This window comes from Ceratotherium simum, chromosome 8, assembly GCF_057802395.1.
Source record: "Ceratotherium simum simum isolate JZ-2026a chromosome 8, ASM5780239v1, whole genome shotgun sequence".
In the NCBI taxonomy this organism is placed as follows: domain Eukaryota; kingdom Metazoa; phylum Chordata; class Mammalia; order Perissodactyla; family Rhinocerotidae; genus Ceratotherium; species Ceratotherium simum.
This window is the reverse complement of record NC_141907.1, coordinates 74,803,603-74,829,419: the sequence shown is the minus strand read 5'-3', so window position 1 is coordinate 74,829,419 and position 25,817 is coordinate 74,803,603. Positions and strand designations below refer to the sequence as shown.

The 25,817-nt window shown below is 35.1% G+C and overlaps 1 protein-coding gene across 3 annotated transcripts in view; it reads right to left on the bottom strand.

The window, feature by feature from the left end:
• Window positions 1-4,932: 4,932 nt before the first annotated feature.
• Window positions 4,933-25,817, bottom strand: part of CCSER1 (coiled-coil serine rich protein 1) — a 681,310-nt gene continuing 660,425 nt past the window's right edge. For 2 of the 3 annotated variants that reach the window (XM_087434593.1, XM_087434594.1), the window contains exons 9-10: window positions 25,462-25,539; window positions 4,933-5,072 (exon numbers count right to left, since the gene is read on the bottom strand). In XM_087434593.1, coding sequence (XP_087290719.1) covers window positions 5,013-5,072; window positions 25,462-25,539 — 138 coding nt within the window. In that variant the 3' untranslated portion in view covers window positions 4,933-5,012. Of the gene's footprint in view, window positions 5,073-9,852; window positions 10,021-25,461; window positions 25,540-25,817 lie in introns of those variants that run through there. The other variant, XM_087434595.1, reaches the window with a different exon arrangement.

Genomic DNA, 25,817 nt, shown 5'->3' with positions numbered 1-25,817 from the left:
TGGCAGTCAGATGATAGAGATCGCCAAAAACAAAGTTAATACAACGTTTGTAAAGTTTATACAACAAAGTAAATCATAAAGTAAAATTGTATAAAAATTGTGCTAGTAAAACAAATTAAACTCCAAATCTACATTAACATGGTAGCTTCTTAAAACATATACAAACCATGATGTAAAGAAAATTAAAATCTGTGTAGCATCATTATTGCCTAGTGAAGTTACTTTGTCTTTCAAGTATACTCTGCTATTCTTAGTGAAAAAAGGTACACATAAATCTCTTTCCAGGTGAGAAATCTTGCCAGCTTTATGAAGAAGAGAATTCTATGAAGAGGCTGAGTAGGAAGGCATGATATTTACTCACTCTTCTGGATCATTATATTCAAAATTTATTAGTACCTAAGCCTTCCAGATTGTTCATCAAAGTTTAAGCTGCTGTCTATTCTTCCTTACCAGGCAAGGGAACACTTTCTTCATCTCTTGAGTCTTACATTAAAAAAAAAAAATGAAAATTAAAAAAAAAAACTAAACTAAATCTTTGAGGAAAGTATGGCAACAATCATTTTACCCTTGCTGCAATAAGTGTCTTTCTCCCTCAGAATCCACTTAGCACTCATTTGTCATTGCCCTTCCGAGGAGTCAGGAAGCTCGTCCCCTTTCTTCCCTAGGAATGCTCATGCTACCTACAAATTTCCTCCACCCGATCAAGTTCCTTTTTTAAAAAGATGACTTTAAAATGAGGCTTTCCTCATTTCATACACGTGTGTGTGTGTATAATCTGACCATGATGTTTATAAATTAAGGATGCAATGAATAGCTTTCAGATATTAGTAACAGTCACCAGAAAATATTTTATTATCATTTGAGCCTCCTGTTTATCAACCTCCTATGTGTACATCAATATACAGCATTCAAAGAGGAAAATAGAAAAGTGGAGAAAACCTTTTACAAAATAGAGGCAAGAGAATATCCAATAGATATACTCAGGATGTTTGGTTTGGGGTAAAACATAAGAAAAATGCTTACATCTCTTTCTTTTCTCCCCGTTTTATAGCCTAGCCTACTCTTCTTCATTATAATTAATGGTATAAACATATTATGCAAATTCAGATATCTAACAGACATTACTTGGAAGGCATAGGACATTCTAACAGTTCTTAATGATTATTAATATCCAGAATAACAGTTCTTTTCAACGGAGAATATATACATCAATCTATCATTGACATGTGGACTTGTTTCAACCACATATATCAAATGAAGCTGACATATGTTGGAAAATATATGAGTTAGTATTACAATTTTGTTCAAGGTGCCAGCGCATATCATAATAGTGATTAATGTCACCAAAAAAAGCACCAAGACAGAGATTTTTCTTAGAAAGAGTGATTATACATAAAAAGTTAAGATAGGATAGAACTACAGGTAGAGAATCTTGTAAGGACAAATAGACACCAAATACAACAACATGAAAAGCATCCCTTTGTTAAATTTGGACATTCCTGCCTCTAGCAGCAAGTTAAATATAGAAGTACATTTTTTTTTTCAAAATAAACAAATATTTAAAATATAAAATTTAGATAATTACGAAAAATGACACAATTTTTAAAAATTTAGCAAGGAAGTTTTTATGCGTTATAACAAAATTATATGTGTATAACAACACATACTTACTTTAGAATCTTCATTTAAAAAATCATTTAAAATACAGCTATATAGGGGAAGGGGGGAGGGAGGAGGGTGAAAGGGATAATTCGGTACATGTGTGTGGTGATGGGTTGTAATTAGTATTTTGGTGGTGAACATGATGTAGTCCATGCAGAAATAGAAGTACAATGATGTACACCTGAAATTTTTGCAATGTTATAAACCAATGTTACTGCAATAAACAAAAAATTAAAAAAAAAAAATACAGCTATATGTCATAAATCTGAGAATGATAAGTTGCCTATATTTAAAAATATGCTAAATAAGAACATTTAACATGCATATATCTTGGGGCACAACAAATTAAATTTTCAGAATGATTTAAAATATAGATAAAATATGTGTTAATAATTGTTGAAATATCTAGCACAAGTTTCCACGGTTTTCCTTCCTAGTACTTCTCTATATATGGATAAATAATTCTCAGTATTATAAAATTATTTCCTTAGCTCATATATTATACATCTTAGAAAGGTGGGCATTCACATAGCAATCTTTTTTTTTTCTGAGGAAGATTGGCCCTGTGCTAACATCTGTTGCCAATCTTCCTTTTCCTTTTTTCTCCCCAAAGCCCCAGTACATAGTTGTATATCATAGTTGTAGAGTTGTAGCTCTTCTATGTGGGACACCGCCTCAGCATAGCTCGATGAGTGGTGAGTAGGTCCGCGTCCAGGATCCAAACCAGCAAGCCCCGGGCCGCCGAAGCAGAATGTGTAAACATAACTGCTACGCCACCGGGCCAACCCCCACATAGTAATCTTTATTATCACAATTATCCCTAGTCCATGAAGCAGATTTCAGAGAAATTCAATCTTTAATTATATATATATATAATATACAATTATCTATATATTTGCATATGTAATCCACATATAATTTTTATTGACTTTTACAATCATGCAATGCATCAGCATTCTGAAATCAGAAAAACAAAACAAAATCCCAATCTGGAACACTTGAGCACAATCTATGGCTTTGACACTTAGAAGTTACATAAACTTGAGAAAGTCACTCAACCTCTTCAAATTCCACTTTCCTTATTAGCAAAATGAATATAATTAAGTTTGTCCCTCTCTTATTTTGAGTTAGTGACTGTCAGAGTATTTTGGATAAACATGCAGGCATAATAGTAAAGCATAATGCTTCCTGTCATCAACAAACACTGATGTTGCACTATTTGCAACTGTCGGATATACTGTGATGTCTCCTGTCTCTCCTTTAGGAACAATTATCAACCTTAGTTTTGTTACATCTCAAATATGGTACAGTAATTACAAGGGTTCTTACACATTTTTCTAAACAATAACAACACCGCCTTTAATCCCCCCCCCCTTTATTTTTTGTGAGGAAGATTAGCCTTGAGCTAACATCCGTTGCCAATCCTCCTCTTTTTGCTGAGGAAGATTGGCCTTGAGCTAACATGTGTGCCCATCTTCCTCTACTTTATATGGGACGCCAGCACAGCATGGCTTGACAAGTGGTGCGTTGGTCTGCGCCTGGGATCCGAACCTGCAAACCCCGGGCCGCCGAAGCAGAGCACACGAACTTAACTGCTACCCCACTGGGCCAGCCCCTAATCCCTATTTTTAATTCACTTTAATGTAATCAAATAAATACAAAATATATCAATAGTTAAATGTCAAATAATAAACGTTGTGAGAAAGTCTTAAAATATATCCCCCTGAAAGTAAAATTAACTTATAAACATGTTCACTGATATCTATTCAGTCCAAGGTTCTCAATCAAATAAATAAATAAAATTTTCGAGGAAGCAGCACTAAAAGGTCTTACTGGTGTTAAAAAAAAAATCAAGAAATTATAACTTTTGAGGTAGGTGGATTTTCTTGTCTATATTGACAGTTTCTGCTACATTGCTTTTGATGAAAAAAGTACCTTTCTTCATTGACTTAATCTAGTTGCTAGTACAAGTTTTCGTGTGTGTTTTTTTCCTTTGTATCCTAGTCAAATATCTTTAATTGAATTCTTTCCTTTTCTTTAAAATGATATCAACCATTCAAGTTGATAAAAATCTTTACCAGGGGAGTGCTTTATTGTAGGTGTTGGGGTTTCTTACATTATCTACATTTAAAGGTTTTAAATATAAAATAAAACAATAAAAAGATAGATATAGAAGAGGATAAAAGAATAAACTCTATAAAACTGTTAGAGAAACAAAAGTTTTTGTATCTTGGATCATAAAAGAGTGTTTTAACTGGAAATGTCAACAAGGACACATACAATGTTTTCATGTAAATAAATATATTTATAGTTTTATTTTAACACTATGGTTTAAAGTCAGCATTTGATCATTGACATGATATGTTACATAGTGATTCAAATAATTTAAGAAATTTTACAACATACTTCTGAATGTTACCACGGTTAACCATGATTGTTTCATTGCCTATCTGCAAACTACAGAGAACTCAGTAAAATCTGCTTTCTTCTCCTTAGCTCTATGTCTCTTCTAGTGCCCTGCACCCTTCGCCACAACACTGAGCCACTCTCTGAGCTCTGTCACTTTTCCTTTCAGTAAACTACAACATTCAAGAGTGTCTTCTTGCTCCCTGGACATTTGATAATTAAAGTGAGCTATTACAGACGGGCAATAAACAGGGACACACAGACATCAGTGATGCCAAGTCCAGGAGACAGGCTTTCTTTTATGACACATTCAAGAAACTTCCCTCAATATGAGGTCAATATCCAATAAACTTTCTTCACTTGTTTAGAGATATAAATAGGTTTTTGCTTCTCTGTAGTTAGAATAAGACTCTTCATTATTTATTTCATTTGAACACATACTGCTTTTATCTTTTGATCTCAATTCAACGGAAAAATAGTTCAAGATAATTTAGTTCTTCAGTAGGAACTAAATAGAATCCCACTAGAATAGGAGAAACTAGACTTAACTAACATGCATAGAATATGTGGTTAAATTAAATGAAGACTATAGCCAGACAGACAAATGATATGGATGAGAAGGTTGAACAAAAAATATGCACTGCCAAGTGGAATATTACATTTTAGAATAGCTGCATATAGAGATCATTTTTAAATAAAAGTCTACTGTTGTTTTAAAACTATAATAGGAATAAGGTAGGAATATGTTAGCTGAATCTTCATCTATCAATATTCTATGCAACTGTGTACAAATTCAAAAACTATAAAATATTTGGAGTGGAAACATTTCTGTATTACATATTCAGAAACAGCTAAAATATGGAATGATGGAAAATTCATTTTATTCAATATTTAACATTTCACAGATTCGTGATACATATCTTATGGTCAAATAATGATCTAACCTAGGTTGAAATATGTACTGGTTTAAATAAACCTTCAGTGCATGTAGGATTCCACAGGGCCTTGAAAAGAAGAAAACAAAAAATAAATAAATGAATGACATCAAATTAATAAAATGAAATGAAATTTTATTTAATACGAAGATTAAAACGTTAAACAATAAAAAAACACAGACCAACACAGAACTGTTCTATTTATGATTTTCTAAGTCAAAATTGCTATTAAAACTTATTAAAAACATTTATATTAGTAACACAGGCTCCCAGCTTCTAATTAAATACATTTTACAACCAAACACAAGATGAAAGAAGGAATATCAATTGGCAAAATTTTATTATTTTCTTCATTTTATAAGTAAAGTAAAAAGTAAGTTTTACTCAACTCTTTCCTTTATGTATTCCTCAAGCAAAATATCTCAAGAAAATTAAACAAGTAACACATAAGTCTCACATGGCCTTCCTGATATTTTTGTAGAACATAGTCATCATCCAAGGGCCTATACACGAAGCTCCAACAGAATTTTGTTAATCTGCAACAATTATTATTATTTGTAAAACTTTATTGCAGTTTTAAGTGATAGGAAATTAAAACATTTCAAAATCTTTCACCTGTTAAAAAAAAAAGGAACTCCATTGTGCAGATAATACGTATAAAAAGAAATACAGGATTCAAGAAGTATAGAATATGGCACCTGCCCCCAACGAATGTAGAATTCAGTTGGAAAGATATAAACGAATATAGAAAAGATGAGCCATACTACGAGACAATAGGTTATAGGTCAATATATAGGAGATCAATATAGAGAACTGATAACAATGTATAGTACTGACAACTACAAGATAGTAGGTTATACAGAACTGATAACTGCTGAAGTAGTTCTATGGAAAGAGAGATCACTCCTAGTTTGGGTGGTCAAATCAAGGATATGAGACTGGAAAGAGATATAGGGGAGGGGTATTCCAGATAAAAGGGTTAATTTAAAAGAAAACAAAACTAACTAACTAAAACACTAAAAACTCGAGACAAGAAACAGCAATTTATTTTGGAGCAGGTAAGTGGAATAAAAGGTTTATGTTTGGGAACAGTAGTAACTAAAATGGCATAAATAGGGAAGGGTAAAATGTTTTTTTTTTTTTCTTGGTGTCATAATAGTTTATAATATTGTGAAATTTCAGTTGTACATTACTATTTGCCAGTGACCATAGTGCCCCTTTACCCCTTATGCCCACTCCCCAACCCCCTTCCCCTCTGGCAACCACTAATCTGTTCTCTTTTTGTCCATGTATTTGTTTATGGAAAGGGTAAAATTTTAGCAGTTATAAATGCTGATTTGAGAAAAGTGGATTTTATCCTTTAAGGGTTAGTGAGCCATTAAGAGAGAGAGAGAGTTTTAATGTAGAAATACAATGTAAGCTGTGTGTTTGTGTTTATTTTTTTTTTCCAGATTTATCTGGGGTGCTATATAGATTGGAATGTGTAGAGTCTGTAAGTAGGAAGACAAGACCAAAACCAACGCCAGGAGGTCCTGAAGCAGCAGTACTGGAAGGTGACTGTTCTTTGTAGTATGATTTCCCATCAAGATGCTGAGTTCTGTGAACAGCTGACCCATCACTCAGGTTATAGGTCAAAGGTAACATCCTCAGAAAGGTCTTCCCTGACAAGTCTTTTCTAGCACAAGCCCTCCTCTTCACCTGATTCATCTCTTAATCTCATCTCTGCTTATTTATATAATGGCCCTTATCACTGTGAACTTCTCCTGTTTATTTCTACCATTTCTAATTGATTGTCTCTCTTCATCCACTAGAATATGAGGATTATGAAGAAAGGAAACTTATCTGTCTCTTGTTCACTGCTCCAATCTCAGTGCCCGGAACACCTCTCTTTATTTTTATTTTTTAAATGACTACATAAATAAAAAAGGGTGAAATATATTGTGATGAAAATAACCACAGGGCCATAACTGTATGTTGTACACAGAGGCAGATAAGAATTTGCCAAACAAACATGTTCTCCAAAAAAAAAAAGTCTGCAGAATCATTAACACTAGCAAACATTTAACAGATGCCTAGCGTCCAGTACCTGCTCTCCAAATGCTAGTTAGACGAATGTGAAAAGACAGAGGGAATATATTATTACATTTTATTTTATGTAATTTAGAAATCTGGAATTCCGTTTTACAGTGTGATAAAGGAAACTCACATATCAAGATCCACAAAACAAAGGCTGCCTCAGTGGCCGGGCCCACGTCACAAAACCAAACCCAAGTCAGCCCGCACTTAACGGGAAATGCCTCACTGTCTAGGAAACCTAACATAAACCACTCACAATCCTCCAATTCAGCTTTACTAGCTCACTTTACCCTGGAAAACAGACTTCTCAGGAAATCCCCAACCTCCTAGCCAATCACGCCCTATTTTGAGTTGCTGCTTCTAATGTTCTATAAAACTCACTCTTGCCCAAAAGCCCTCAGGAAGAGCACTCCACTGCTTGTGAGGCACTGCACTCCCCCAATCCATGGATTGTTTTCCCCTGAATGAAGGACATCAAACTTGTTACTAAATTGTATTATTTTTGTCATCTGATGGCAATGAGGATGGGATCTGAAGACAGCTGCTGAAGATTGCAGGGACGGCTCCTAGATGCAGGTGAAGGGACCCACAGCCCTTTTGGTTTGCTGCCTCTTCAGCCACTCTCTGGGATCTGCAGTAAGCTTTTCTTGGATTGAGCTCCGCTTATTTTGTTTCTGAGCTCTTCGAGTTTGTTTGTCCTAATCCCTTTGGGTGGAAAATTGGGGTGTAAAAGATTCCAGATTTTTCATACAGTACAAATTGGGGTGTGAAAGACTCCAGATTTTCAGTGAGACTCACAGGTCTCAGGAGCTGTGCACAGGCATTCAGAAACAGTAAGCCTGGTTGAGTTAGGAAAGATTATTTCAACAAGGGAAATTAATGGGTACCTCTCAATCCAAAGAAAGCAGGGACCCACCTCCTGGGACTCCTGCCTTTTTTATGATAAATAAATAGCGTGCAAACAGCTGTTAATTCCTAAAACACTGGCAAGAAATAACCAAAGATAATTTAGAATTATAGGGGCCATTTTGGGGCTGTTATAACCTAGACAAGATTATATATTTATGAAAAACCCCTGAGCATAGAGGCTCAAAAACTAAACAAAAAGAATGGGATACTTTCTTTAATTATACCACAAAAATCATGTCTCTTCAAGATTCATTACAAAAACAACAGAAATCTAAGGAATCAGAAAAGATGCTCTAACCCTGATTTCACCCCCCCCCCCTTTTCTATCCCACTCTTCCTAACTACCTTGAGACTCTCAACTCACTGCTGGAGCTCCCTTTCCATTCTGAGGATCTTATCATTCAATTCCCTTTTAAAACTAGGCCAGTAGAAAATCCTAATAAAGATAAGGATGCTCCTAAATTTATTCCCCGAACCACTTTTAAACCATGGTCCAAGGCTGACCTATGAGCCATAGTAAGACTTCCCTAAATCAAAAGAGGATCCTCAAAAATTTACCGAGGAATTTAGAATCCTGATTAATGCTTATGACCCGGGACTCTCTGACCTATACCAATTAATACACATGCTGATGGGTCCAGGAGAAGCCCGAAAATGGTTTAGAGAGGCAGACTGGATGAAACCTGAGAAGGAACTTAGATCAGAAGCCCAAGCTACTGCCAGAGATGCTAGATGAGCTTGTAAAACAGCTCAAGATTTCTTAAGATTTCTCCAAGTATTTTCACCAAAAACGAGTGGACTATTGTTCATTCAGTCTTGTAAACAAACAAAAAAAAGGATGAATCTGCAGCAGGTTTTAGACCTAGATTAGAAGCTTTATTTCTGAGACACTCAGGTTTTACCAAAATAACTCCCTCAAATCAACCTGCTCTCATGGCCCTCTATATGAGCAGCCTCTTCCCTGATCTTCCCAGTATGATCCAGAATAATAGATGGGAATGGGAAGTCATGCATATTGAAGAAGTTCGTATTCTGGCTGAACATTTTGACCGTACTTTAGAACTAGGAAAGAAAAGCAAAGCCACCAAACCATGACCCTCCAGCCCCAACAATTACAAGGGCCTCAGCCAACAAACAAGCCATCTTATCATTTTAAACCTCAAGGGGCCCGACCTAAACAATCCTGGCACCCAGGCCCACATAATATCTGTAAACAGATGGGACACTGGAAAAGAAATTGTCCCCAAAGAAAACAAACAAATGCTGAAACTCATCCTCCATATTTCTAAAAACTCCTCAGTGACAGGGCTTTGAGAGAAATATACAAAAGCTACTTCCTGAATCCCTCTAAATGAACGTGGTGAAATTCATCAAATCAAAATAAATGGAGAAACATGTACAGCTTTAGTAGACACAGGAACAACCTTATCTATGTTAAATCCCACCTTTTAAAGCAACCTATCCCTTGGGGCAAAAAACAATATAAAACAGTGGGGGTTTCAAATAAGACACAACAAGAATATCTATCAAAACTGGTTCAGATGACCCTAGGACCAATCTCTGACAATCATACCTTTCTACTTTGTGATTCAACCCCTGCGAATTTAATCAGCTGAGATCTTTTATCTAAATTACATGGGTACATAAAGATGGAGAAATTGCCCTTGAATTTTCTGACCAACCTGAATTGGAATTCTTACGTGCCCTACAATTTGCTACAGATAATACTGAAGATTAGTCACCCTATGAGACTCCAAAGTTATCTGAAGTTCTCCAGACTCTCTGGGCAACTTCATCAACAGACACTGGAAAAATCAAGAGTGCTGAACCCATAAAAATCGAGATAGGTTTTACCAAACCTTTGCCTAAATTGCCTCAATAACCGTTAAAACTAGAGGCCATACAAAGACTCACCTCCATTGTTGAATCTTTAATTTCACGAGGGTTATTTTTCCCTTGCATCAGCCCTTGTAACACTCCCATCCTCCTAACTAAAAAGCCAAATGGATGTGGATGACAACTTGTCGAAGATCTAAGGGTGATAAATAAAATTGTGACTTGTTTTCCAGTGGTATCCAATCCAAACACCTTATTATCACAGGTCCCATCAACTGCTAAATGGTTCACAGTGGTAGACTTACATTTAGCCTTCTTTAGCATCCTTGTGGATCCAAATAGCCAATATTTATTTGCCTTTACATGAAACAATTGGCAATATACTTGGACTGTAATGCCTCAGGGATTTACTGAAGCTTTCACCTTTTTCGCAAGCCCTTCATCATGATCTAAGCACCCTACAGTTCCCTCAGGGGTCTTCAATTTGACAATATGTGGACAATCCGTTTCTATGTTCTTCCATGCAGGAAGCCTCTGAATTAGACTCAATATGTTTACTCTAACAGTTGGCAAACAAAGATCACAAAGCCTCAAAGGAAAAACTTCAATTTTGCAAACAGGTTGTTCACTATTTAGAACATGACTTAAGCACTCAGAGGATTTTCCTTTCTCCAAAGCATACACAATTAACACAAAACTTTCCAAAGCCTACCACACACACACACACACACACACACACACACAAACAACTTCGAGGGTTATTAGGCCCTGGCAGGACATTGCCAGCTTAGGGTTCCTAGTTTTTGTTTGGCAGCTTGCCCTCTCTATGAACTCACCAAAAGCTCTACACTGGAAATCCAGCTGTGGAAAGACTAATATGAACAAGCATTTATTGACCCTGAGACAGCGCTCTAAAATCCCCCAGCATTGGGCCTACCCAACTATGACAGGGCTTTTACCTTATTCATCCATGAAAGGAATAATCAGGATTTAGAAGTTTTAACTCAAGACCACGGTAGAGGACGAGACCTATCGCGTAACTGTAGCATGCAGTTGGACTCAGTAGCTAGAGCTTATCCAAATTGTCTTAAGGTGGTCACAGCTGCAGCTAAATTAGTAGAAGCCTCAGCAGATCTGACCTTAGGACATGATGTTTATCTCCAAATACCTCATGCTGTTCAGCTCTAACTCAGCATCTTTCCTCAATAGACTCACTACTTATGAACTCCTACTTTTACCTCCACCTAACATACATCTTAAATGCTGCAACATTCTTAATCCTGCTCCCTTACTTCCTTTATCGAGTGATGGAGAAGAAAGTGACTGTGAGACAGTCACTTTTCAATTAGTTACTCCATGTCTAGATTTAAAGGCTATACTCCTACATAAACCAGATTTAATTCTGTATGTGGATGGGTCCTATACCAAAAGTAAACAGGGAAAATATCAAGCTGGTTATGCAGTCACTACTCAATATGAGTTAATTGAACACAGACTTCTCCCCAAATGTAATTCAGCATAACAGACAGAATTATTTGCCTTGATCAGAGCATGCATAATCACTCAAGAAAAACCAGTTAACACTTACACTGACAGTCGCTATGCCTTTGTTGTGGGACATGATTTTGGAATATTATGGAAGCAAAGAGGTTTTCTAACTTCAAGCAGCACTCCTATTAAAAATGGAGTACAAGTAGAAGAACTCTCTGCCTTTCTACTCTCCTCTAAATCACTATAATTAAGATCGAGGCTCACCCTAAAAGAATTGAGCCCGAATACCAGAGAAATGCATAGGCAGATTTTCATGCCAAAGCTGCTGCATCCACAGAGACTAATGACACCCACTGCATGGGTCAGAGGTCCATTAATTTTCTAACTCAACCTCTAACATCACAGGTCATGATTTCACAACAAACTACTTCCTCTCCTGGGAACAGCAATACTGGAAATCAAAGGATTGTAAATTCAATAAGACCTCAAGCTCTGGGAGAGTCAGGATGGCCACCTGGTTCTTCCAGAGTCCCTCAAGGTGCCCCCTACTCTGTACCTTACATTCCATGACACCCCATGGAACTGGTAAAAGATCCAAATTATGGGACAGTATTGGTGGGGAAATTGCCATAAGGCTTCAACTACAGTTTCTAATTGGTGCATGACCTGTCACAACTCATAATCCTGGTAAAAGCATCCAAGTTTCAGGAGGAATAATTGCCCCTGATGAGATCATTTGAACATTTGCAACTGGGTTTCACTCAACTTCCCCGGGAGCAAGGTTATCAATATGTACTAGTTTTTATTTGCTTATTTTCTGGATGGGTTGAGGCTTTCTCTTGTAGAAAGACTGATGCCCTTACTGTTGCAAAAAAAACCCTTTAGAACATGTTATCCCAATTTGGGGCATACCTAGAGAAATTTCCAGTGACCATGGGACCCATTTCACTGGACAAATTGTACAGGCCCTCAATAAGATTCTCCATACCACATAGCATTACCATTGTCCCTACCATCCTTTATCATCAGGAAAATTTGAAAGAACCAAAGATAATCCTCAAGCTTGAACTATCCAAGTTTTTGGAATCCACAGGACTCCCATGGCCCAAAGTTCTACCTTTAGCCCGACTTGCTATACAAAGCACACCATGTGGAACTCACAAATTGACTCGTTATGAAATTATCACAGGGAGACCCATGTCCTTTACGTCACACCTCATGTTGACACTTCTCTCATTTATCCTGAAATAGTACAATATTACAAATCTCTTAAGCATTATGCCAAGGCATATTTCCAACAGGCTAAAGAAGCCTTTCCTGATACAGATTCCATAAACTTTCCTCCCCACAACCTGGAACCTGGAATTTGGGTCTTCTGGAAGAGACATCAGAAAATATCCACCCTCAAGCCTCAGTGCAAGGGACCCTATCAAGTGCTCCTCACCACCAACACAGCAGTCAAGCTTCAGGACATCGGACCCTGGATCCACTTCTCTCAACTGAAGAGGGTGCCAACGATTCCTGGACTGGCACTCCCACCACTGGCCTGTGTCTCAAGCTTACTAGAATGAGAAATCATTGACATCACAAAGTAGACTGCTTCCGCCCAAGACACCAGATCAAGACCCCATACTTTAACCTCAAACGTGATACCCTTCGTTTTCTCTTTCCTTCCTTTACTCTGGTGTTGGCCTGAAAAGATAAAGCTATCATCCGTATCTCCCAGGCCATTGCTAAGGGGGGTAACTTTTCAGACTGCTGGATTTGTCATTAAAAACTCTGATCTGTCCATGATGTTAAAGACATCCTGATCTTCCCTGTGACCAATTTTTCTTCCATTCCCAATGTCACTATAAACTACAATCAACCCCCCTTATAAGTCACTTACAGAGTCCAAATTTTACTGCCAGAGCATCTAACGCCTTGCTTTAACCTTTGCCCTGTCATAACTGTACAAGCTCAGACAGAGAGGAATTCCTTTAAAACATAAGTACATTCTCACCACCATGTTCTTATGATTATCTAAATACACACTGCCCCTGGGCTGGAACTGCAGATTTTTCCACAAGCACCCACCTCCACAAAGAGTTTAGAACCTCCTTTTATTTTAGAATAGAAATTACCTTCCCACATGCAATGAAAACCTAACTGATCCATGGTTTAATTGGTCAAATGAAAAAATCCCAGCAAATGAATCCATTAATACTACTACTTTAATGGGAGTAGTGTGTGCCCAAGCAGGGTTTATTTTTGTCTGGGCAGTTTTAAGGGAAAACATCCTTCTTGTGCCTATGAATGCCTAGATGGCTGGTGCTTAACCAGATAGTGCTTTTGGGTTATCTAACTGTACCCCTAACTGTCCACAGCCAAACAGACTTCTCTCTGGTCAACCTTCCTCAATTTGCATTATTGAACCAAACAGGAATTACCAGGAGGCATTCATAATACAAAATTTGCTTCCTTTGGCAGATCCCTACTCTCCTGGGTAAATAAGGCTACGATCCGGAACCTCTCCTTGACTCTTGAAGATACCACAGAATTTGCTGCTAGAGTAATAGTTGCCCACCAAAAATCCCTAGACTCTCTGGTCAAAGTTGTTCTTCATGATAGGACAGCCCTTGATTATCTTTTAGCTGAGCAAGAAGGTGTCTGTGCTGTGGCCAACACCACTTGCCACAATTGGATTAACACTTCTAGGGAAGTTGAGACTCAGCTACATAAGATCACTGAACAAGGCACTTGGCTTTAGAAAGTAACTTCTTCAACAGGGTCTTTATTTGATCTCTTTGATCTGAGGTAGTTTGGATGATGGGGACTGTGGTTTCAGAGTGCCCTCTAAATGTTAGGTGTTATCCTGTGTGGAGTCATTCTAATAGCCTCCCTGGTGCACTGTGTCCTCTCAAAGACTTTAAATGCAGGCATGCAGCCACTGGTGACGCGACAAATGATCTCCCTTTGTCTAGAATATCAAAAACAGGATGAAGAAAATGGCCAACTGAGGGACTGAGACCTCAATATTCTAACCTATGAATTCCAGTCAGAGACCCAACCTGACTCCACATCAACAAAAAGCAGTAGCTGAGTGGCGCTAATAACTTAAATTTTGATCAATACTCTCAGTACAACTGTACAACTCAGTACAACTGAGAGTACTCATAAAAGGGGGGAATTGATAAAGGACATTTGTATATAAGGACCCACAAAATGAAGGCTGCCCCAGTGGCCCAACCACATCACAAATCTAAATCTGTCAGCCTGCACTTACGGGAAATGCCTCACTGTCTAGGAAACCTAACATAAACCAATCACAATCCTCCAACTCAGCTTTACTAGCTCATTTTACCCTGGAAAATGACCTTACCAGGAAATCCCCAACCTCCTAGCCAATCATGTTCTGTTTCGCATTGCTGCTTCTAATGTTCTATAAAACTTGCTCTTGCCTAAAATCCCTTAGGAAGAGCGCTCCAACTGCTTATGAGGCACTGCACTCCCCAATCCATGGATTGTTTCCCCGTGAATAAAGGACATCAAACTTGTTACTAAATTGTATTATTTTTGTCATTTGACAAGTGTATTTCAAGCCTCCTAACATTCATATATTTAATAAAACTCTAACCCAGTTCTACCTTTTAACATTCTAACGTTAGTAAAATGAAGGGAAAAAGATCATAATAGGTTGAATACATTCAGAGACACAAATGTCACTAAAATATATGACACTAACATTTCTCCTACCACAAAAGTTTATAATATTTTAGTACTTTTCATGTAGTGAGGACAAAAAGCTCCAATACTTCTCTGTCATTTTTAGCTAGTAGCACAGAGAGCACCGCAAAGAATATAAAGCTCAACTAATGAGAACGAATGGTTCCCCATGACTACGCTGTAGGGACAACAATAATTTGAAAGATACGATTCTTTCTTACCATTAAGCACTCTGGGGATATTGTAAATTAAGAAAATTGGTTACAAAATAGATTAATCATCTTGGGCTTTAAAATATAATGCATTCAATATAATGTCAAATTAGAAAAAAAATCCTCCAATACTTAATATTTATTTTTAATTATATTTTAGAAGAAAAGTGTCTTAAATGTTTCATTTCCTCAAAAATTTCCAGGTTATTTTATTTTGTAGGGAAGTAGTACTTGAAATTAAATACATTGTACAAACATAATTTTATATTCATTACAGCAGTGCTGGAGAGTTTGCCTTCTTAAATAATATACTTCTAGGGCCGGCTCCGTGGCTTAGCAGTTGGGTGCGCGCGCTCTGATGCTGGCGGCCCGGGTTCGGATCCGGATCCCGGGAGCGCCCCGAGGCACCGCTTCTCCGTGCAACGCGGGGCCGAGTCCCACGTACAGCAACTAGAAGGATGTGAACCTATGACATGCAACTATCTACTGGGGCTTTGGGGGGAAAAAACTGAATAAATAAAATCTTTAAAAAAAAAAAAATAGTAGATTAAACTTTATAAAAAAAAAAAAAAAAAAAATAATATACTTCTACACTGAAATTACAAATTTATTATTATAAAGGCACACATGTTCATTGCAAAACGTGAGAAAAAGAGATAAGCAGAAATAAGGAAATTAAGTGCCATATTCCTACCAAACCAGAGATGATCACATCAACTTTATGTATTCATTTTCACATATTTTTTTTTTTTTACCAAAATGAGACCATGGAGTACATTCTGTTTCTTAAGTTACTGTACTTGCTGCCTTATTTTTTCCCTAGTAAATGACTTCCAACTTTCCGAATCAATAAGTTTGCATCTTATCCAATAGGTATCCTTATTCAAATTTCTTCAAATGTCTTTCAAATACATGTTACCGCTGGACTGCCCAACCCAAGATTTAGTCCTGGACCATGCATCACGTCTGAATGTAATGGCATTTAAATCCTCTTGCTAATTTTTTTTTAATTAGATAGCCTTTCCCTTTACTGGGAAAACTTCTAAGCCTACAGAAAAATAGAAAAACTGATACCATTAGCACCTGCATAACTATCCCTTAGATTCAGTAATTAAGAGTAGCCATAGCTGCTTGTGTTTCTCCTCTCCCTCCCCCTCTCTTTAGACACACACACACACACACACACGTATTTCTGTATGTATAATATACACATACATATATTATACATACACATTAGAATTGTCATTGTTTCTCTTTAGTCTCTTTAATCATGATAATCCCCTAATTTTTAATGGCACTTTCTTTTTTACGAGTACCATGTCAGTTGTCTCAGAACACTGCACATCTGGAATTTGATTGTTGACTTGTGGTATTGTTTTACATGTCCATCTGCCTCCTGTATTTCCTGTATACTGAAAGTTAGGCCTATAAGCTTGAATTGTTTCAGGTTAGAAGTTCTCTAACTATTGCTTTAGACTCTTTCAGTGGGCAGACCTAGGAAATAGTCTTTAACTAGTAAATTGTGAGATCATGTTGATAGTTTCTATTTGAATATTACATTACAGAATTTTTCCCTTCAACTTCTTAAATATCTTTCCTTCTTTTTTTTTTTTTGCAGGAGAAGTTTCGCCCTATGCTAACATCTGTTGCCAATCTTCTTCCTTCTTTCTTCTTTTTCCCTCCCAAAGGGAGGGAAACAGTACACAGTTGTGTATACTTGTAAGTTCTTCTGGTTCTTCTGTGTGAGCCATCTCCACAGCATGGCTACTGACAGATGAGTGGTGTAGTTCCACGCCCAGAACCAAACCAGGGCTGCCCAACTGAAGCATGCCAAACTTTAACCACTAGGCCATCTGGGCTAGCTCAACCTTTTTATTTTCATAGTTATATTTCTTTTCTCTCATCCTGAAATACCTGGGTACTAGTAATGTTTGATTTAATTATTAGTTGAATCTTACACTGTATATAAATAACTTCAAAATTATTACACTAGTAGTAATATAATTTTACTACTGAGTCAAGTTTTAGACTTTTTGCAGTATTTTTTGTCCTTAGACTATAGTCAACTAAAAAAGTACAACCAGAGAAATGGGTTCCAAAACACTTTTAAAAAATATTTTTTTCTCTGTAGTTATGATACCAATTTGACGTACTGATAAGTTTATCTATTTTGTGCATTTTAATCTTGTATTTTTCTTTTTTCCCAAGAAAACTATATTAAAATATATACTTAAAACAATTCTCACCTTATTGTCATCTCTTCCACACTATTCTACACTTCTCTCTTGCATTTCTTTATAGGTAAACATTTTTACTATTCTGTTTTTTTCTGTTATCTATACATACACAAAATATTACAAAAATGAAATACTACATAACTGCTTCATGTCTTGATTGTTTCACTTACTAACAGAGTCTAGAGATTACTCCATATCAGAACACTGATGTTTTCTCTTTTTTTTGGCTTTCCAATCCTCTCTTTCGAGAATTAGCCATTATCAAATAGCCCCCTATTGAGGGACATTGGTGGTGTTTTTCATCTTTAGCTATTACAAATAATGCCCACAAAGAAAACCTCATGGACATGATATTTGGTATATATGAATGTGTATGTTCAGGGTAGACTTCTAGAGCTAGTACTGCTGGATGGATGATAAAACCATATACAGTTTTGTTAGAGTTTTCAAAATTCCCCTCTATAGGGGATTGTGCCATATGACAATGCTGTTCTTTAAAAGGAAAACATTTTAAAAAGAAATGTAAAAAATGTTTAAGCTCTTCACATGATTGAATATTTATTCATTTAAATTATGAAGTAAAAACATTTATTAATTTACAGTAAAATAATATCCATTATGTTTGAAATGCCGAAAATATATGTAAATACATATGTTTCTGTACATGTATTATATTTACAGATAATTATTCAGTGTTTACATGCTTTAACATACTAAAAAAATCAAGATGGAGGAAAAAACTTTTAAAAGAGTAGAAAATACACTCACTAAGTAATTTTGATATATTTTTATGATTTACATTCAGTTCCTTTTAGTTTCATATTTCTTAAGGCCCAATAGTGAGTCACTACTCATGCTCTCTCAAAGAAGAAAAGTTAATCCTTTCAGACTCAATTAGGGTTTGCAGCAACTTTACCATAAGTTAAAAAAGACTTCTAAAGTAGCATTTTTGGAACAATATTAGTTATTTTGTACAATCTGAAAAGTTGAAAAACACTATATTTCCAATTCTACATTAGTCTTTTCTTAGGCTTACAAAATAAACAATTCACCAATTTTTAGGTTATACTATTCCAATGTAAGAATGCTGAACCTGTTTAGAGTATCTTTCTTCCTGAAAATTACTCTGTATTAGACTATACTTTAAACAAATTCTCCTTTAATTTGATGGATTAAATCCAAATCTATAAATCCATTTACTAGCAGAAAACTCATAAAATAATGAAAAATCTGAAGTAATTCTGACATGTAAAGAACTTTGACTCTTTCAGTACTCTGAACTGCAAATAACACTCTTTTTGGTATAACCTTTCTCTATAGTAATTCAGCTTTATAAATTTAAATTCTAATTGCCATCTTAACAATGTGCCGTCACATAAGAGTATAATTTCCTGGTATTCTTTCTTTACAAAGCACAAGGTTAACACTACACGTAGCTCTCTTTTAGGAAACTGTCTGTAATGTAATATTCTGAACATTCCTATTCCTTTGCTTGTTTGGTATGAAGCCCAACATTTATGTAACTCTTTGTGTCTTTAGTTCTCTACAGTTATTTATAAGTTATAAAAACACTTTACATCTTCATTTTGAAACACTAATAATTAATAATCTAATACTTTAATGTCTTTTTCTCCCTAGAATTATTACCAGTTCTTTATTAGAAGATATAAGCTAGTGAAGGGGAGCAGAATTTGACACCTCAAAATATGCCTCTCTGGCATGATTGTCTTGTGCTAGTTTTTTTTTCTTCCTTTTTTTTTTTAAATTTTCTTTTTGAGGAAGATTAGCCCTGAGCTAACATCTGTTGCCAATCTTCTTCCTTTTCTCCTTTTTTCTCCCCAAAGCTCCAGTAGATCGTTGCATTTCATAGTTGTACATTCTTCTAGTTGCTTGAGCTAGTTATTTTTAAGAAACTGCAGACACGGGAGAACCTTTGAAAACCGAACAAAAGTTACCCTTTTGTAAGAGACATTTACATTTATAACAGAAATCTCCATTTGTAAGGATGTCTCCCTTTCTGTACCAGGAAGAGGAGGATGACTCTAAATCTCTGGAAACTCTTACCAATGGAGAAGGCATCAATTTAAACCTGGATAAAAACTTTACTCTTGCTTACTGTGCTTTTCCTGGTAACCTCCGCTATCTGGCCTCTCCCTGCCCCCACCGTCATCTTTTGTCTTTAGCAGGAGATGGTATTTAAGGTGGTAGCTTGGGCCACTTTGGGGAGTTAACTCAGTTTTCCTGGGTATGTCCCAGGTATACAGAAAGTGTACATGTTACTAAATTTCCGTTTGCTTTTCTCTTGTTAATCTGTCTCTTATTTTAGGGAAGTCTCAACCAAGAACCCAGAAGGATAGAGAGAATGTTATTTTTCCTCCCCCACATAATTTAAGCTATATAAAATATTTGTGTGTGGGAGAGCTCTTTTATTGTTTTATTTTAATGAATATTTTTGCAATTACAAGAGCTTTCATAGTTAACACCCAGCCTTGCTATTGTCCCCATAAGGATTTCAACCACAAATTCTCTTAACAAAAGGATTATCAGTTAACTAGTGCTAATCCTATGTAGTCAGAGCTCAATTAAAGACCTGGAGGCATTCCAGGAATGATTTGGCTCCTAGATAAAGATTCAGGATTTTAGAAAGTAGCATTCAATGCAATACTGTAAAGGCAACTGCATGGTGGACTTATGTTTAAAAATCATTGGTTGTCTATGTCGATTTGCATTTAATGCTTAGTTCTAAAAGGCACAAAGTAGTCACTTCAAAACATTTGTTAGATATAACAAAGTAATACCACATAATAATGTAGGATAGCAATATGTATTTCTGTATGATTTTTGTAAATAAAGTAAAACAATGCATACTGATTTGTTAAAGATTTTTAGGACTATAAAAACATTAGAGTCTTTCAATTAATCTGTTCATTTATTTTTTCACCAAGTAATTATTGAGTGTTTTCTACATTTGTTTACTTTTACTGTCACACCTCTGATAAATGGGATGCACTGACATACAATGAAGTCTAATTATACATTAAAAGTATATAAATTCAACACTGCCTGAACTGGAAGAAGAGTGGTACACAGAGAGAGAAGTGAGTGGAGAGAGTACATGCCAAAAAAGAAAGATGAGGGGGCCGGCCCGGTGGCGCAAGCGGTTAAGTGCGTGTGCTCCACTGTGGCGGCCCGGGGTTCGCCGGTTCAGATCTTGGGCGTGCACCAACACACTGCTTGGCAAGCCATGCTGTGGTGGCACCCCATATAAAGTAGAGGAAGATGGGCATGGATGTCAGCCCAGGGCCAGTCTTCCTCAGCAAAAAGAGGAGGATTGGCAGATGTTAGCTCAGGGCCGATCTTCCTCACAAAAAAACAAACAAAAACTGGGAATATATCATCCAGTTTTTAAACCTGATTTTTTTTTAATTTGTAAAAATAAACAGAAATAACCTAGATAAGGAAATATAAATAAGTGAAGCATGTGGGGAGAGGCTCTCATCTACTAAATGCTGGGGCACATTGATGCATGATCAGAAGTACTGAATTTAAGAAAGATGATAGCAATGAAGGGATCCAAAATAGAAAGCTCTAACAAACTACAGTTTATTAGCTGCTGGATAAGAATGCCTAATTGATAGTTACTCAATTCTTAGAATTGGGCTTAATCCATAGGATGATTTAATATTAATATCTAATATTAGCATAACACAAAATACTCTCCTGCTCTAATAGCTAATAAAGCAATTACAGTAAAAACTGATCATTCTTATTCCTTACATGATAAACTGCTTTCATATTTGTCAGACCTCCCTGCACACTACTTACTGTATCAGGAGGACCTCCAAAAATTAAATCTAAGAAAAGTAGCACAGATTGAGAATATACAGATAATTGCATTAAGATTTTCAAAATGTGTATTCATAATGCAACTAGTATTATTATTTCCCTAGCATATAAGTAGAAAACTGCATTTATAAGGTAAATCTCACCATTTGAAAAATGTGTTAAAATATCTGAAAAACACACTGTGGTATGAGTGTACATTTCCAAACTGATTTATGCTTCACTCACATGACTGAGACAAAATATATGTGATGCTACAATTCAGTCAATTTTAAATCGTCTAAATATCATTAGTGGTTTTCATTTGGCTAACGATGATGAATAATAACTCAATATTTGATGAAATACTTGATAAATTCAAAACTCTTAAAGAAAATATGACCAAAGCAAGTTCAAGACTAATAGATATTTCTTATTAAATATAAGTATAAAACATACACTAATGGAAGTAAGAAACCTCTTAAAATTTTAGTGCTTTTGCTTCTAAGAACAACTTAGAGACCCTGTGACTGTTTTGAGTCAAGTTCAGGCACTAACTGAAAGGAAAATTTATACTTAAAGTCAATCACATTTAAAAAGACAATCTTCCATAGAACACCAAAAGGAAGTTAAGAACAAAAAAAGCTATCCATGATGATGTCAAATTAATAAGGGTGCCTGAATTTTCTCAGTGTCAGAATATAATATCTTCACTATAGCATTTGGCTATTCATTCTCAATTATTTTAACCAAAATGTTATTTGCAGTAGTTCAAACTATAAAATATTTACAGACAGCATATGTGCTATGTTGAAGCATCTATTTATATAGTTCACGTCATCAGAAGAATTTTCCCTACTTCTAAATGTAATCTTGTAATGGGCAACATTGCTACTTGACTACATCTATTCATCTTCTATCCTGTTTTAATAACACAAGTGACACCTAAGAAATTATTCTTTGATCTTTCAATAAACTAAGCCTGTGCAGACAAAGGAAGGTGAAACAGGTTAAATTGGCATTGATTATGTAAGACACATTCATCATTTATTTAACAATCTCCCTCATCACAAGAACTATTGTGTTTATAGGCTCTTGCTGAGGTACTGAATTTATTTTTTAAATAATCCTTGCCATGTGCATTAGAAATCAGAGCACATTGTAAACTAACATAGTTTCAAGTCTCCTGATAAATCTGTTGTAGGATAGAAGTAGTTTATTGTGCAAACCTTTGAACTTAATCACTGCAGGGGATTTTTGGACATTTCTTTTAATAATTTTCATTATAATTAATGTCTTCTGGGGATTCTATTTCTTATCTTAAGCAAAATGTGTAGCAACAGCTATCTTCCCAAGGAAATTATATTAATGGATACTTGTAGTCTCTCATATTCTGACACTCATATCATTGATACATGATCGTAATGATCCATAAATAACAATTTGTGGCTAATATTGACAGCTTTAGGAAGAAAGCAAAAGAGTATAAGAATCATCCATAAGGTAGAAGATTTCTACAAGATTTTTCATTATTTTTTCCTGACAAATACTATTGCAAATTATAAATAGATATAGTGTATATATGTGGGTATATATATCATATTTGTGACCAATTAAAATAATGTCAGACTATATTTCCTGAGAAAAATGTGAGCAAAATATTATAAATCAAAGGATAAGTTATTCTCATTACATATGAAAATGTGGAAAATTATTTATAAATAGATATTGAAAAGTATAGAAAATGTATCCCAGTCATAGAAAAAATTACACTGTTGATGGAATCATATATTCCAAATAGTCACACAATTCATCATATTTAAAATGTTTTACTTATCTCTAATTTGTTTATTTAAAATATTTCCCTCCTTAGTTTTTTTCCATACAAAATGCCCTAAAATTTATTACTACAATTACATCTAATTACTGGCATAAGGTTCTATATGCATATTTTTGTAATTAGTTTGCTGATTCTGATGATTATGGCCTAGAATATATCACTAGTGTGAAACAAGAAATTTTCAGAGCAGATTATTATTGTATGTTAACGACCACCCAAATCATAACAGACACTTGTACAAGGGTATCCTTTAAGGACTCACTACCAAGAAATTATTATTCTTTAACCTTTATTCAATCCAGTAAAATATGTTAGGCTCTTACTGTCAGATATGAAAAGAAGCTAGGAACAAAGAAGACTTAATAAGGATTAACTATGTGCATGGCTTTATTTTTAATTTTTATTTACATATTTAGAGAACTAAATAACTTTGATATAAGAAATTTTGTAGAAACAAGAAAATTACAGGGCATAGAGACCCCATACATAGAGGCTGCTCGTAGCTACAGCTTCATTGTCTCCCCACAGGCACCATTCATTTCTTAGCAACCATTTCTCACAAGCAGTCACTAATAGTGTTATAGATTTCTTACATTCTATATTTATAGTCAGTCATTTAGAAACTTAGAATTCAGTCTCCCGACCATCATTTTCTTAAATTGGGTAAAATGGAATATTTGAATCCAAATGCATAAGTGTTTTCCCTTTTCCTTGTTTTAAGAATACATTACATTTAATAAAAGACTAGACTTCCACACAGATCACATGGTAGTGAACAAGTGACTTCACTCCTCTGGAACTCAATTTATTTGAAAAGTGAGGGCTGTGAAGTAGGTGGACTCTAAGCTAAGTTATAGCTCCTGTGTTATATGATTTTGTTGTGTTTGAATAAGATTTAACAGAAACTATAAATTTATTACTTATTGGACAGCTCTCTGGCTTGCCGATTTAAAAATACATAGGTTATTATTTGTAAAATACAAACTGGGTTTATACCCTAGGGACTGATATACAAATAATATGTACTGTAAAATTTTTAAACAGAAAAAAGGATTCCTACAAAAGAGATAAATATTGAAATACTTGTGGTAAATCCTCTTTGAACTTAGTAAAAATCATTTCTTTTTCAAAATATGAAGTATTAATATCATTTAAATAATATATAACACTGGTATTCAACAAGTATTATATTATAGTCACAATATTGATATTAGAATATTTAGGTATCTAGAATAAACATTATTCATCATTATTCATTATTCATTATTAAAATAAATGTAACAGAAAAATTCAAAAGAAAAGCATAGCTTTTAATGCTTTTTAAATTAAAAAAATAATGTATATAAACATCTGAAAACAATTAGTGATGGAATTCAAAACTTTAGTTTATTTCCTAATAGAGACAAGTAGCTTTATATTAAATATATTAATACACTTTGCAAGGTAACACAAAAGTAACATACATTTTTACATAACGAGAACCTGCAGATAAACACACATTTTATCATTATACACCTTCATAAAACAACTTAAAATTATCTCTATTCTATTCATACTTGTCAATAAAGTGATAAAATATTAATAAATGTTTTTATATATATAAGAGGGAGTTCTCACAAATGTTAGATACAAGATAAAGAAGCTAATTCCTTTATTTTTTCATCAAAAGAAAATTTAAAGTCATGAACTTAGGCAAAATGAAAATTTCATAGCTGCATTTAAGATAGGTATTTGAATCAAAGTTATCCAAAATCATCCAGTGTTACTAGAAGCATTCTTGTATTAAAACATGTTTTACAGTCCTATATGGACAATTCAACAAGTATTTCACACTCAGAAAAAATGATAACTTCCAATTAAATTACTTTCTGCAGCCTGCACCGAAGCCCAGAGTTAAAATATTATTGTAAATTTCTCTACAAAGTTGTATTTTCTTTTATGTGCAACAGTGTAAAAATGATGCACTTGGCTGGTGATTGCAAGCTTAATAACTTTATTAAACTGTTAATAAATAAATTAGTACTTTCTTAAAAATAAATTGTCCTACATATGTATCTTCCACATGTCTGCAAATTTACTAATTCAAAAGATTGTATTAGAGATGTTGGTTTAAAAAAAAATTAATAAGACATCGGTATGCTAGTCGGTACCTGTAATTATCTTTTTCAGTTCCAGATGGTATTTGGGGATTATTTAAGAGCAAAAGATGAATGGCGCACCACTAAATCCTATTAAATCAATGCATGGACACAGCAGCAGCAGAGGTAAATAAGCTGTGGAGGTCTGAATACCAATAAAGAAGATAAAAATGGTTTTATATAGCTACTTACATCATAGCCTAGAAGTTCCGTCTGTGTGGATTTATCTACTCTTGAAGCAAAAGCCTTCTGTAAATGCTGGACTTTCTCCTGTAGGAAAAAAAAACACAACACTGTTGGTGACTCATGTGCTTCTATGCTAATAGTCCCCATTTATAAAGATTTGATTAGTGTACAATTCATGATTCTCTGTGTGTATGCTTTGCTCTTTTACTGTTTTGCATATCAGCTTAAGTATTCAGAGCTTTAATCTTCAGGTCATAACTACTCTACCTTTGGCATCTGTTCTTTTAGTACAGGAACTGCTGAGTCAGAACCACAGTTGAATGCTAGAGAGACATGATTTGCTTGAATCCAAGACCAAATGC